At 38.1% G+C, this 14,525-nt stretch overlaps 1 protein-coding gene across 1 annotated transcript in view; it reads left to right on the forward strand.

Annotated features, from left to right (window-relative positions):
• The window catches only part of SNAP91 (synaptosome associated protein 91), a 67,243-nt gene that overhangs the window by 15,585 nt on the left and 37,133 nt on the right, over positions 1–14,525 (forward strand). Inside the window, exons 3-9 of the mRNA XM_015858986.3 lie at positions 3,931–4,073; positions 5,189–5,264; positions 6,551–6,653; positions 8,427–8,520; positions 9,349–9,460; positions 10,869–10,975; positions 12,292–12,333. Of these exons, the coding sequence (XP_015714472.2) occupies positions 3,931–4,073; positions 5,189–5,264; positions 6,551–6,653; positions 8,427–8,520; positions 9,349–9,460; positions 10,869–10,975; positions 12,292–12,333 (677 nt within the window). The remainder of the gene's footprint in view (positions 1–3,930; positions 4,074–5,188; positions 5,265–6,550; positions 6,654–8,426; positions 8,521–9,348; positions 9,461–10,868; positions 10,976–12,291; positions 12,334–14,525) is intronic.

Raw genomic sequence — 14,525 nt, forward strand, 5'->3', positions numbered from 1 at the left:
CTTGGCAGTTGGTTTCTACATTCTCCTTTCCAAGGGAGCTGCACTTGAGTCTCTGAAAAGGAGAAATATTAAATGCAACTTATTTAATATTGTTAATTAGGGATATAACTTAAAGCCTTGTTGTGGTGGAGAAGGAAGGGTACAGGCTGTATGAAAGTGCACTGGATAAGATACAGCTATCATGGGATCACAGAACTTGGGTTGAAAGGAACCTTAAAGTTCCAACCCCCTGCTGTGGGCAGGGTTGCTAGCCAGTAGATCAGACTGCCCAAGGCATTATTCAACCTGAGTTTGGATGCCTCCAAGGATGGAAGCATCTGTAGCTTCTCTGGGCAGCTGTGGAAGTGCCTCACCAGCCTTTGAGTAAAAATTTTATCCCTAAAATCTTACTGAAATCTACTCTCTTTTAGTTTAAAGCCATTTCCCTTTGTACTGTCACTGTCAGACTGTGTAAAAAGATAATCTCCCTCCTGCTTGTAAACTCCCTTCAAGTACTGGAAGGCCACAATGGGATCTCCCCAGAGCCTTCTCCAGCTTCCTGAACATTTCTTCTTAGGAGAGGTGCTTCAGCCCTTTGATCATCACTGTGATTTCCTCTGGACCCTCTTCATTAGCTCTGCATCCTTCCTGTACTGGGAGCCCCACGTCTGGGCACAGTACAGTACACACATTCATAAGGGCAGAGCAGAAGAGGATAATCCCCTCACTTGCTCTGTTGGCCACCGTTCTTCTGAGCATACACTAGCCTTGCTTCTCTTACCTGAATAAACTGCAGATATCTCAAGACTGGGTCAAAAAGTGGTCTAGTCAAAGAGTTTAAAGGCTGGTGTTCAGATTTAAGTTTTGATGTAGAAGAATTGCTATCCTTTCTTATGATTTTCTCTTTTTCTTTCGTATATTAAATTTGAATTTGAAGACTTAACTGGAAAAGTATATTCAAATCCTAATGAAATGTATAATTCAAAAAAGGATCTCTAAACTGACTGAGTGTTAAAATATCAGCTAGAAAGATGTGAAGAGAAGAAATAGAAGTCATGTGCTGTGATTTGGCAGTTTTAATTTAGTCCTTTAATTTAGTCAAGTGAAGGATATAGGTCTTTACTCTTCAGTGATTCCACTTTTGTGAAAGTATCACTGAAAGAAAGTCTGTGATCACTGTAGAATTCCCATTTCCTTGCTATGTAACTTGCATCTGAACTTAGTTTCTGGGAGTGGGGATCAGCTGTCAGTGTATTTGATATGTATGCTTGCAGTAGTAGAAAATTCAGTGTGAAGGTACCTTTAATCCTCATACATCCCACTTCTGTGTACAGCAGACAGAATCAATGTTGCAGGACTGTTTAATATTGCTTCTGATGTGCTGTTCTACATCTGGTAGTTTTTATTATCTCTTTCATATTAACAAATCCACCTGTGACTTGTGTCCTGCCAGTAAATATCTGGATCAGTGTATCTTATAAAAAATGTAGCTTCTAGATGTTCTTAATTGTGTTTTCTTTTTCCTTAAACCTGCTGGAAGCTTGCTGAAAGCTAATTAGTTTTGCTGATTCTTGTCTTGAAATTCCAATCAGCCACAAAACTAAATCTAAGTTCAATATATTCAGCTGTGCTTGTCAGTGGTGCCAAATGCTGACAATTCCTAATTAAGAGGAGGCTTCCTTAACTCTGTTTATGATGGCTGAAAGGTAACCAGCCCTGGATGAATTAACTAGGTAACTCACCCATTTTTCCATTTGTTTTTTCTCCTGACTCAGATGGCACACAGCATCTTTGTGTGGTTTACTTCTTTTTTGCTCGCTGAAGGAATTACACTCAAATTTAATCATACCTCTCTCCTCAGAGCACTATAATTACTCATGTCCTAAAACATTTAGAGCTGCAGACGGTAATGCTGTACCCTCCAGCACTCTGGAGAGGATCAGGAGTGACTGAGTGGTTTAGAAGCAGTTCTGCAGCAGCACATATGGATCGTGCATTGCAGTGCTGTGGGTGGAATCCCCCATGGTTTCATTACCTAACACCCACAGATGGAATACACAGCGTATACCACCACTCCCCATAGTGAGCTATGTACTGAAACTTAAGACTGAAAGCTTGCAAATGTGATGCATGTTTCCCTTGTGAGAAAGGCAAATGCTTGTCTGAAATAAAACCTCTGAATGGAGTGAACATCAAGCAGATTGTGACTTACTTCTAGGCCTTTAATGACCAAAGTCTTCTGTAATGCACTAATCAGCATTACAAAATAAAGGATTATTAGTCCATCATTACAGCAAGATCAATGAGAATTGTGAGCCTGGACTGCTTTCATTCAGTAGTGTGTCTTTACTACTGTAGTTCTTAGACTGTAGAACTGCTTCCTTCAAGGGCAGGATTACTGAGGCTGTAGAAGTTGACTGCACATTTCAGGACATGCTCCGAATACACAACGTATACACAGAAAAATGAGCAAACACTTTAACACCGAACTTTGCTTATCTGTAGCTGCAAACAGGTCACTCCACAGTCAGGAAACTGACAAACTGCAGTTTCTATTTTCATTCAAGACAGTTGCTAATACAACTGCTACTGTGCTGAGCTACTGAAGAGTACATCTCAACTGTGTGCATCTGTTGCAAACAAGGATCAGACACAATAGCAAGTCTGCTTCTACGGTAGAATATCTGTTGTCATTGAATGACTTGAATAGCAAGATGAGAATTTCTTGTTGGGGGCAGGGAAGGGAGAAATATGTGGGAGATCATTAACAGTGGTTACTGCCATCTCAGGGAAAGGAAAATATGAGCATTTTCATTAGTAACAGATACTGATTAGTCTAGGAGTTAAACTTTTTAATTTTTAACTTATTTTACTTAGGCCTTCAGAGGTTAAGTCTCATCCTCACAATTAGCTCTGTGTTTTGTGCTGTTTTTGTTATGTGAAGTCTTCTCTTGCCAGGACTGTGGCTGGCTTCGCACAGGCTTTAGTCATACAGTTGTGTTATACAGTTTGCAATTGTGTTCCCAAAACTAGGTAATAGCTTGTAAATAATCATTGCCAGATATTCACTAAGCATCTGTAGATAACAAACATAGTACATCCAAACAAACAGAGTAAATCCAAGATCCTAATAGTAGATGTGGGATAGAGATGCCAGTGGAAAGCTGCTGCTCTTCTGCTTGTGGTTAAGTATTTATCTTTATTTCAGGTATAGCCGTGTGCAAGTGTGCACTTTCCTAATGTTCAAGATCCAAAGCCACGGCTTCTTCTTCTTCTCTTTCTCTGAATACACTAGAATCTTATTTCTCCTGCATAACGACTAGTTGTATGCAGAGAACTTGTGCTTTTGTAGAAGCTCATGTCTATCATTACTTTCTTTCCTGACGCTGAAAAGGTCTTAATGCATATCTGAGTGCACTCTTTTGCTCTAGAGGTATGTAAACACTCTAGGAGGTGTGTTGTAGCGTGCTGATGAAACTCTAACCTCTGAGATGACTAGAGTATCTGTTTCTGGTGATAAGTCTTTGGTGGTATGGCTAGATTCAGTGTGCTTGACATACTACCTGTGAGCAAAGAATTCGGTAATACTAATCTAACCCAGATACAATGAACTACCACAACTACCTTGTAAACCCACAAGCAGTAGTCATGTAGTGTTCTGTACACCACAATCATTTGGGTTGAAGATGGGGAAGGATTGGGGCACAGCTCAGGTCACAGTTGTTGGAAAGGAGAGCCAGAGTGGCATCACTGTCTGCTTGTACTACTATAGCCTCACAGATTTTCTTTCCCTTATTATTACTATTTATTTATTTTTTAAAATTTACAGTTTAAACACTGAATATGCAATTTGCCATGGCCTGCAGCTTGGTGGTCTCAGAGCTTGGCCATGCTGCAAACTTACCTGTCTTATTTGTAGCACTTGACACCTTTCTTTTATCTCTCCTACAGACTTGATCCAAGCAACTAATGAAACAAATGTGAATATTCCTCAGATGGCTGATACACTGTTTGAGCGAGCAACAAATAGTAGCTGGGTGGTTGTATTCAAAGCCTTAGTTACCACGCATCATCTCATGGTTCATGGCAACGAGGTAAGCGGGAAACTGAAAATGTTAGTTTTGGAAAGACATCTTTCAGAACCACTAAGGGCCTGAGAAAAAGGAGCAGGAATTGTTGTTTATGACAACCAATCTTCTGAACTTACCTTTAGCATTACAGATAATCTGCATTGTCACTTATGTAACTGTGGAGTTAGAGCAAGTTAGAGCCTGCCTCAATATAGTGATAGAATTTATGTGCTCTCTGAACACAGAGCTATGCAGAATTAAATACTTCTTGGTGCTTCTGTCTACAGTGAACAAAATCTAAGGAGAAGCTCTGATGCTGCTTTTGCATTCTTGATGGCCCATCTCATGTGTGTAATGACAGGCTCTGCTATTAACGGCCTTTTATGGCCTGGAAGACATTAGAAAATCAAAGCTGTTGTCTGAGCTTGTGTGTAGCACTATCCAAATAGCCCTTTCAGCGTGACTGTTAAACTCTTCCCAGACCTGTAAATTCAATTCAGTAGCATTTTGGATTGTATTGTCTTTGCTGTTGCTTTTTATTGACCTGAATAGATTGATGTGTCTGTGCAAAACCAAAAGCATTAGTATGATACAGCTCCTTCCTGGCAGTGCATGAAGTATTATCTTGCAATGAACTAAACTGGTGCTGCACCGTAAACTTTTTTCTCCTGTCCTATGTTTATGTTCCAACTTTGGGCCAGCACTCTGATTTGTTTTCCATGATTGTTTCAGTCTGTTGGCCCTGGTCCTCAGTGTGAGGCTTACTTGTACTTAGGCCCTCAACTTGGCTGAAACTGGGGGCTGGTGGATTGAGAAGCTGGGACATGCTGTTTTGCAAGCAAATAAATCTTGTGCTTCCTCAAATCTCAAACTGAGAATTAGCTATCCTTACTGCTGCCTCCTTTTGGTTGATGTTTCTTATGGAATCTATTTTTTCATATCCTCTGTATTAAGCTATTTGGTAGAGATTCAGGCTAAATATAATAAATCTTGATGAAAAAGTTTTTGAGAAAAATACAGTAGGCTACCACAAAAATCTGCATTTTCACGTGTCTATACTGGAACTAGGCTAGTAATCTTACTAGGAGGTAGAAAGTCTGCAGATATAGCCTATGATAAGAAATAACTTTGTGTTGCAGAGATTCATTCAGTACCTGGCATCTAGAAACACATTGTTCAACCTGAGCAATTTTCTGGACAAAAGTGGATCTCATGGTAAGCCTATTCTTGTCTGTTACCTTCATAAGATCTTAAATAAGATACTATTGTTAATTTAGTTCTCCATTCATAAGAAGCAAATAATATTAAGGATTCAGTAGTACATTTTTAGAAGTACTTAATTCAGGAACTCAAGTGAAATGAGAGCTGCAAGATCATTTCAAAACAGTGTTTCTCAGTTCCTGCAAAATCTTCATTCAAATAGTGGAACTATAAGATTACATTAAAAATGCAGGATGAAATCAGCTATCTGCATAACTCTTATGTGAGTTAAAGAAAAAATGAACAACTTATTATTTAGGCTGTTTTTTTTTGTGTGTTTTACTCTGTTCTAAATGGTAATTAGTTTAGGGACATGGTGCTTTTTAACTTCTGTCCATAAATCTTTTGTTTTGGAGGAATGGTTTTAAACTAAAACAGGGGAGTTTAGGTTAGAGATTAAGAGAAAGTTTTTCACATAGAGGGTGGTGGCAAACTGGAACAGGTTGCCCAGGGAGGTTGTGGATGCCCCATCCCTGGAGGCATTCAAGGCCAAGCAGGATGAGACTCTGGGCAGCCTGGTGGTTGGCAGCCCTGCATATTGCGGGGGGGTTGAAATTAATTGATCATTATGGTCCTTTTCAACCCAGGCCATTCTATGGTTCTATGAGGCATTAGGAACTGCAGTAATAAACATGAGGTTGCAGAGATGCTTAGTACTGAGAAATATTAAGGAAAAATACATTTGATTGTGAAGTTGAGGAATGTGGATTTTAAGGAAGGTAACAAAAAAGGATCAATACGGAAGAGGATGATGGGTTACTTTTTATACTCATTTCAGTAGCATAAAGAAGAAACTTCAAGAGAAAAAAAAACAAAAGAAGGATGGACTGTAATGCTGTTTAGAAATTTTGTAGATTGGAATGTCACTGCAGTTTGAGGCTTCTTGTGCAATCACGTACCTTGAAGATCTCAGGTGCAAAAACTTCATTAATAGGAATTTTGATTTGAGATCAATCTTTATCTTGGAAAACACGTAGCTGTTAAGTATAAACTTTCTGTTAAGCTGACATTTTTCATACTGACTGATAAGTAATTTCACTGTTATTAGTGTCATCCCATAACTACATTGGAGCCACTAGCGGGTTTCCACAGGAACCACCCATTTGTGAACTGGGTGCATTAGTTCATAGTAGGGAGTAGTAGTAGATTAATGTGGTTCTACACTGCTTGTTTCTTTCTTCAGAAGCCAGATATCATACAATGCAAAATTAAATGTAAAATATGTAACTTTTTTTGCACAGGTTACGACATGTCCGCCTTTATAAGGCGATATAGCAGATACTTGAATGAAAAAGCGTTTTCCTACAGACAAATGGCATTCGACTTTGCAAGAGTGAAGAAAGGGTAAGCAAAATTTAGATACATAAATTGATTGGATTGCTCGATCCATAAAAATCTGCTTCTGGCATTATGCATAATTTTATTTTCTTTATGACTTCATTCTTCAGTTTTTTGTTTAGCCACAATGAAATACCAAAATGGTTGGATTTCTTAGGTATTTTTAATTGATTAAAATTACACAAGGTGAAGAGGAAAGACTGTGAGTAGTAAGGCAAATATTGAAGACTGCAGTAAGATGCCCTGAGGAACTGGGAGCTTTTAGTGGTAGGTATTAAATCAGGCTTATATTAAATTGTGCTGCAGGGAAACTGCATTTAGGATTTGGAGAGGGAAATGCTCTGAATCTATATTTAAGATGTTTCATTACTCTCCAGATAGTTTCCATATGAAAGATGACTTATTACAAAGGAAAACTCAAGTGAACACATGAAATTCTTTAGTAAGCAACACAGCAAACAGTTATAAACCAAACAAAACAAGGCTGTAAACTGCTGATTTTTCCTAAAAAAGTTACATACTCAGAGTAGTGTGTTGGTATCTGTCAGAACATTTTTTTGGTCTCTAACTGGGTGATCCACAGCTTCAGGTTACCTTTTGAAACGTCTGCTACACTGTGACTCTCTTAACACCCACTGCATGTGCAGTTTTGTTGACTGCATGCTAAAGATATTTATTTTAATCATGAGTTACATGCAGGATTGCTCCAGCAATCTTACTGCATTCTTCACCTTTGGGCTACTAATGCAGACATCATCGCTAGGTTTTCCTCCCCTGATGCTTTGAACTAGTAGACAGTCTAAAGCCTACTGTACCGTTTTTGCTGTGTAGCTTCATGCTATTCCAGTAAAGGGGATCAGAGTAATCTCTTGAACACATCTGGAATACAAATCATTAAGAACTTTGTGACGTGAAAGATAGTAGTGAGTGGGATTGATATTACAGGTAGGCTTTGAACCAGCAGACTGCTTTGATCCAGCAGTCTTAGGTTTCCTTTTACATGTGGTACTTTTAAATGCTTCAAGTTACATCAACGTAAGTTCAGGTTGCTGGGCATCCAGCAACAAACCTGCATTGTTATGTGTTTCTGGAGACCCTTTCTGTACATTTTATTTCTGGTTCTCAAGATGCCTGAGAGTGTAAGATTAAGTAAAATGAGTAAGAATGGTGATGTCATTCCCAAAGAGGAGATACCATACCTATCAGAGATCAGAATGGGTCAATACATGATGATTATTGAGTGTGTTTGGGTATTTAGCAATAAAAATCAGCATATGTGAAGACTAAGACTGCGGGCTGCAAAGAAGAAATGCTACACATCCATGACTGCTAAGTGATCCAACTGGAGTAAAAGGCCAGCACCACTAAGACAGTTCAAAATCAGTAATATTGTTATGAAGGAGCAATAGAATTAATAAGAGGAAAGCATACTAATGTAAGAAGCTTTTAGCAATGATTGCCTAGTTTAAGTTATTGATATGCATATATTGTGGTATTGTTGAGGGGAAAAAAAAAGCAGCAGCCTGTAGAGGTATTTTTTTGTCTTCAGTAACTATAGATATATCATTAAAAAGTACTCTAGGCAATAAGTGTTCATTAGTTATTCATAACAAAGTTAATGCACAAGCACTGTCAATTCCCTGAGTACTTCCAGAGCATTTATTTCTTGTCAAGTTGTTCAAACTCTTAAGCAGCTTTTAGCTTAAGTTTAAACAGCAGATAGGCTTGTGGGGAGGAAGAGGAAACACCACAGCTTCTAATCTGTATTCTCTCTTGCAGAGCTGATGGTGTAATGAGAACAATGGCTCCTGAAAAGTTGCTGAAGAGTATGCCAATACTACAGGCACAAATTGATGCACTACTTGAATTTGATGTGTGTATTGAACCTGACCCAGCTTTAACTCTAGGCAGTGATTTAAATAGCTGCACTGTAATTAACACATTTCATATTGTATGTAATGCTTTAGTTAATGTTCCCAGTATGTGAGCGAAAATATCCAATTTTCAGTGTCCCACTGAGGCAGACCGAGTTGCAATGTGGTACTTTCCTATATGCTTAGATGCGGGTTTTGGGTTTTTTTAGAGAATAGAATGGGAAATGAGGACTGTAGGAATTTTGACTCAGAGTGTGGACTTTCATCTCTTGAATCAGTGAGGGGAAGAAATGGAGCAAAACAAGGAGACTGAAGAATCTTTTTTCTTTCTTCTGCTAACCAGCTAATATTTGAGGGGAAAGAAGAAAGAATTAAGTTACCACATGTGCATTGATTCACTCCTTAAAACCTTCATGTGGTTTTCAGTTGTAAATGAACTGATTAATTTTAATCTAGTCTATTCATTGAAATGTGCCTTCAGTACATTTATAACATTGCTAATGTTGGTGGGATTATTTATCTGCTTTAAGGATAAAACCAGGAGTCAGTTGTGGGAGGTACACTGTAATACTGCAAAGAGATCATTGAAGGAATCAGTCTTGAAGCTGTTCTGTTCTTAGTGAGTGGAAGGACACGTTCCCAGATGGAAGACAAGGTCCACTCTAGCTTTCAGATGAAACAGAAAAAACCTCTGTTTAGTTTCTTTGTATGTAATCTTGTATTCAGTGTTTGATTCTGCCTGTAGCAGCATCAGATATCTGGTACTAGCTAAAACTGCTGTTTGCATTCAGTAAACATATTGTAACTAACTGTCATTTTATTTGTAGGTTCATCCAAATGAACTGACAAATGGTGTCATAAATGCTGCATTCATGCTTCTGTTTAAAGATCTTATCAAACTTTTTGCGTGCTACAATGATGGGGTTATTAACTTACTAGGTAAGTAAGACAGCATCGGCATTTTACATACTATGAGCAAGTAAAAGGAGTTTCAGATCTGCTTCAGGTTTTGTTTTTATTTTACTTAACTGTCATTTGAATGATAATTATTCTTCTCCATTCTATTTTAAAGTGAGAAGTGAGAGATGACTTTAAGCCATAACCTCTGATTTTAGTGTTCATCTGAGGCTAGGATTTCATGTGCTCTTTAAATTGTGCAGTTTATTTTAAAAGCATTTTTATGTGTAAAGAAATATATAGTGCTGTGAGAGACTGCATAATATGTCCAACAAAGCTAGCAAAACAGCTCTTGCTATTTGTTGTTTTTTTAAAATCCAGATTATTCTTTAGTTTAAATATGCTGTGCATTACCTGAAGCAATAACCTCCTGTACAACATTCTTGATCTGTCTGAAAGGCCAAAGCTGGATCTTCTCTAGGAACCTACTTAAAGTCAATTTACAGGTCCTGTGCAAGGCTGCAGACACGTTTAGAAATGCTTAGAAAACAGGATGTAAGCAACAGTGTAACACACCTTAACCTTTGTTAAGGTATTGCTGGTAGTTTTGTTTTGAATGCTAAAACTAGGATTTGCCTTAAACTGCAGGAAATACAGCTGACACTGTAGAAAATAAGGTTCCATTACTGAAACCTCTGAGCACTTCAGCTCGTCTATAAAGATAGAAACTGAGATCACTTGGCCAGTCTGTGGCTGCAACTAGAAAAGGAAGAATCCAAGAAGTTGCAAATACTGTACTGCCATAAAGAGATTCCTGAACTGTAAAGCTCAGATGCTGGTCTTGTATCCATGTTGTAACATTTTCTGATGATAATTTATAATAGTAAGCCCCGGGTATTTTGACTGAAACTATAGGCATGGAAACTGATGAGGCAGATACATAACAGTTGAGCTGAGCTTTCACTGTCTAATTCTACTAAAAGAGTAAGTTCAGGTTGAAATATGTAGCAGGTGTGCTTATTAATGGACACAGACCAACTTTAAGGAGTTACTTGAGTGGGAAGGTGTTTATTGGAGTCCTTTGAAGTGAACACAACTTGGGAAAAGAAATATATTAATATGCATCTAAGTATCCTTAAATGCTTTGATTTTTAAGGTTAGTAACTACTTTGCCTGGTTATTATTCATCTTTAAATGCTAGGTTTGCATCACACAGTGCTGTAGCTCCTTAGGGTGTGATTTATTGTCTATATAGTTCTTAGGCATCTCAGCAGATTCTATTTCTGAATTCTACTAAGGACTAGGAATACTGCTAGCTTAGTATCCAGGTAGAAAATGTTAATGGAGTGCAGTATTCTTGAAACATCACTTTCCTGAAAACTAGAATTGCTGATGAATGCAGACCTAATGTAAGATATCTTAACTGAAATTTGCCAAATTATTTCTCTAGAGAAATTTTTTGAAATGAAAAAGGGACAATGTAAAGATGCTCTTGAAATCTACAAACGATTTCTTACTCGAATGACCAGAGTATCAGAGTTTCTTAAAGTTGCAGAGGTAAGTGACTTCCAGTCTTCTGGAGTCTGGCACTTAAGTATTTTGTGAATCTTTTTAGCATCGATATAAAATATTAATTGTGCTTGTTAAGCATCTGACTCACTATATATAACTGTGAGGCAGCATAGAAATTCTTGGATCTGCTTATTCAGCTCTTCTTGAACTAGTAAGTTCTGCTTAGGCTTTCTGCAAGTCTCTGCTGTGCAGCCATCCTCAATTTCCTGGTAATATATGTTCAGTCATAGCGGTATTTCTTGGAGGTGCATACGGCATGCTTCTAGGACAGAGCTGAACATCAGAGAAAAATGTGGGGATCATGAATAAAGGCATAATGTTTTCATAAGTCTCACTGTTAAGTCTTTGCAGCTAACTACAAGTTAACTGCAATGTGAAAATTTCCCGATTTTGATCCTTCTTATCATCCTCTTCTGTGGATAATACAAATATTACATGGTTAATTTACTCTTTTGCTGGGCCCTCATTTGTGGTAGTTGGCTCCTTGGCACAAGATGCACATTTTCCATGTTTCATGCTTCATTATAAAGGGCAGCAGTAATCAGCTGAATAAAATGTTTCTTTGCTGGTTTATTTAACTATTTATGAAGTAACCTGCCTGTCTCTTGAATGGCATGTAATGCCTGATGTGAACGTTGGACTTGAGGGAGTAGTAGCATGAAGACTTCAGACCTCTGAGCAATACTTCAGGCACCTATAGGTCAGTTTCACAGAATGGGGGTTGTACTGACTACACTTCAAGATGTAGATGGAGTAAGGCATGCTCTTATTCTAGATGGAGTAAAGCATACTCTTCTGTAAAACCTAAACCAACAGGCACTTTGAAGAGCGTAGGTAAGCAACAACTAACAAAAGCTTGCAGACTGTTGTCTTGATTTGAAAAGATAGGAAGAAAGGTTGGAAAAACAAAGTGACTGGAGTGCAAACATATTTTTTAGCTGCTGTCTTCTAGAATTTGCTCAGTGGGTGAATTTTAGAGAAAATTGTGTGAGGAGAGTCAGGCATCTGGATAAGGTGTGTTTGATAGTTCATTGATGCTGCCCTCTGGGCAACAGTATGTGTCCAGAAAGTCCTATCTGATTTGCAGTAGGGAGTATGAGCTTTACCAGGGTGAAAGAGTGACTGATGCAAGATCATGAAGGTGATGGAATTACTGCTGGAAAGATGGGAACATCTGCATGTGATAACACTGTAGTCTTTTTCTGAAGACAAAGTGCATTAGAGTTTGAAGTGTGTACCACATGCCTTCTGCCATGGAATGATGTGCTTACTTTTTGTCCCCTATTTTTTTAAATCTACAGCAAGTTGGAATTGACAAAGGTGATATCCCTGATCTTACACAGGTAAGGCTTTCTTGTAATCTTTTTGGTCCGTGTAATAAACATTTAATAATTAATAGGTACACGAGGAATCTAAATACTTAGAGGAAATCAAGATTTTCAAGCACTCCAAATTTTCAAATAAGAAAAGAACTGCCAAAAGCTGTTTATGAAGACTAATATAATTAGATTAATATCTTTTCTGATCTCTTCTAACCTGTAGCTCAAGGGTGAGCCATGTTGCTCTTTCCTTGGTGAACAATACTGTCTCAGTCTAGGTACAGCAGACTTGCAGAAGTCACGATTTCATTGTGGAACTGTCAGCATATAACAAAATTTGAGCACCAAAATTCACCAGTGCTGCTTGAATTCTGTTGTGCTGGTACATTTTCAATAGGCTTTGTGTTTAATGTGAAAACTCCGATTGATGCACTACTCCGACCAAGAGCAGACATTTTTTGGGCTGACTGGGAAAACTGATGTCTGACTAGAGTTGCCAGAATGTGCTTCTCTGACAGGAACAGGAAGCTGATTACTAACCTAGCACACTTATTTGTTATGCGGGGAACTGCATAATAAATTATTCTGGGATTGATGACTGCCACACATGGCTATTTGATAGCAAATCTAAATATCAAACCATCCATCATAGCTGTGTTCTCCTAAAAGCTGCTTGGAACTTGCTTGCTAAAGCTCATTTGCAACACTCTGTAGATTCTGCAGAGACCTAGGCAGTGCATTTCAATAAGAAAGTAAAAGGTGGATAATAAAACTGATTTTCAATTAATAAGTTTTACATATAATTACATATAATAATTTTAGCTAATGAAGTTGAAATATCAGTTGTATACCTGAATTCCTAAAAGAAGCAGTAGAATCACAGAATAGCTTGGGTTGGAAGGAACCTTAAAGCCCATCCAGTTCCCACCCCCTTCTGTGGGCAGAGCTGCCCCCCACCAGCTCAGGCTGCCCAGGACATCAGCCAGCCTGGCCTTGAATGCCTCCAGGGATGAGGCACCCACAGCTTCTCTGGGCAGCTGTGTCATCAGCTCACCACAGTTTTGAAGACAAAGTTTCCTCCTAGCATCTGATATAAATCTCCTTTCTTCTGCTTTTAAACCCTCTGCCTATCCTTATCAGTAGTCAGTATTATTCCACAAGAAACTGCCTATGTTGACATTTGATGTGCCTGTATATATTTTAAGCCAAGAAAGTGTTTACAGTACTGAAATAGAAGTTGATAGCTGTCATCTTTGAACTTTCTGGTTTGGCTGCAAGGTTTTGGAAGCTGAGGAGGCATCTTGGCAGTTTGGCTCATTTTCAGCTATAAGCAAATATTGAAATACGGCAGTTTTCCCCCAAATAGCTAGTGAGTAACCCATAGCTATAGTTCTTAGTGATGTTGACCAGCATATTAATCTAACTAAAGCAATATCCAGAGGAAATTAAGTGATGTTCAGAGTCACAAATAGGATATAGGGCACTATTTAATTTCTGAAGTACGTAGAATTTTTTCTAAAGCTGCTTCTGTTAATTCTGCTTGCTAGATGAGTTTTGTGTTTTCTTGTCTTTTCTGAAACCTGTAAGTAATGTATTGAAAAGATAATTAAATTGTGTAGAGCTACAGTTTGTAAGAGGAAAAAGTAATGGATTTTTTTGTTTCGTGTTGTTATTTGAAACATAGAGTTTTGCTTACGTGGCTTACAGGTGCAGTTTGTTTCTTGTGCTGTAACATTATTGAATAAACAGAAGTCTGAGTCTCTTCATGAGTTAATGAAAGACCTAGTAACAAGTGTTCTTCAGCAGCAAGAAGGAGATAAACAAAGTCATTTGTTTTTAGCCAAATTCTTTATTGTGCCTACATTCTTAGAAAATGAATAGTCCTGCCTATGAAATAGCAGTAATGGTTAAGATGGTGCTGCACTGTGTTATGTACATGGATGCATTTAAATTCAAGCCACCCGTTAAGGATTTTTTGGGCACTTAGAATTTTTGCATGTGTTAAATTACCTTACTACTCATTGTAATGTCCAGATTAATATAAAAACACTATGAATACACTTAAGCTCTGCATAACTACTAGGTACTACCCATCCTGAAGCATCCACTTTAGCCAGACAGTTGGTTTTCAGCATACTGTGCATATAAGCATTGGAAAGTCTCTGCAAGCAGAGCAGATTGTTTTTTGTTTTTGTTTTTTTCTTTTAAATTCATGC

The sequence above is a fragment of the Coturnix japonica genome, chromosome 3 (assembly GCF_054131305.1).
Source record: "Coturnix japonica strain WE chromosome 3, WE-NBRP24, whole genome shotgun sequence".
NCBI lineage: Eukaryota > Metazoa > Chordata > Aves > Galliformes > Phasianidae > Coturnix > Coturnix japonica.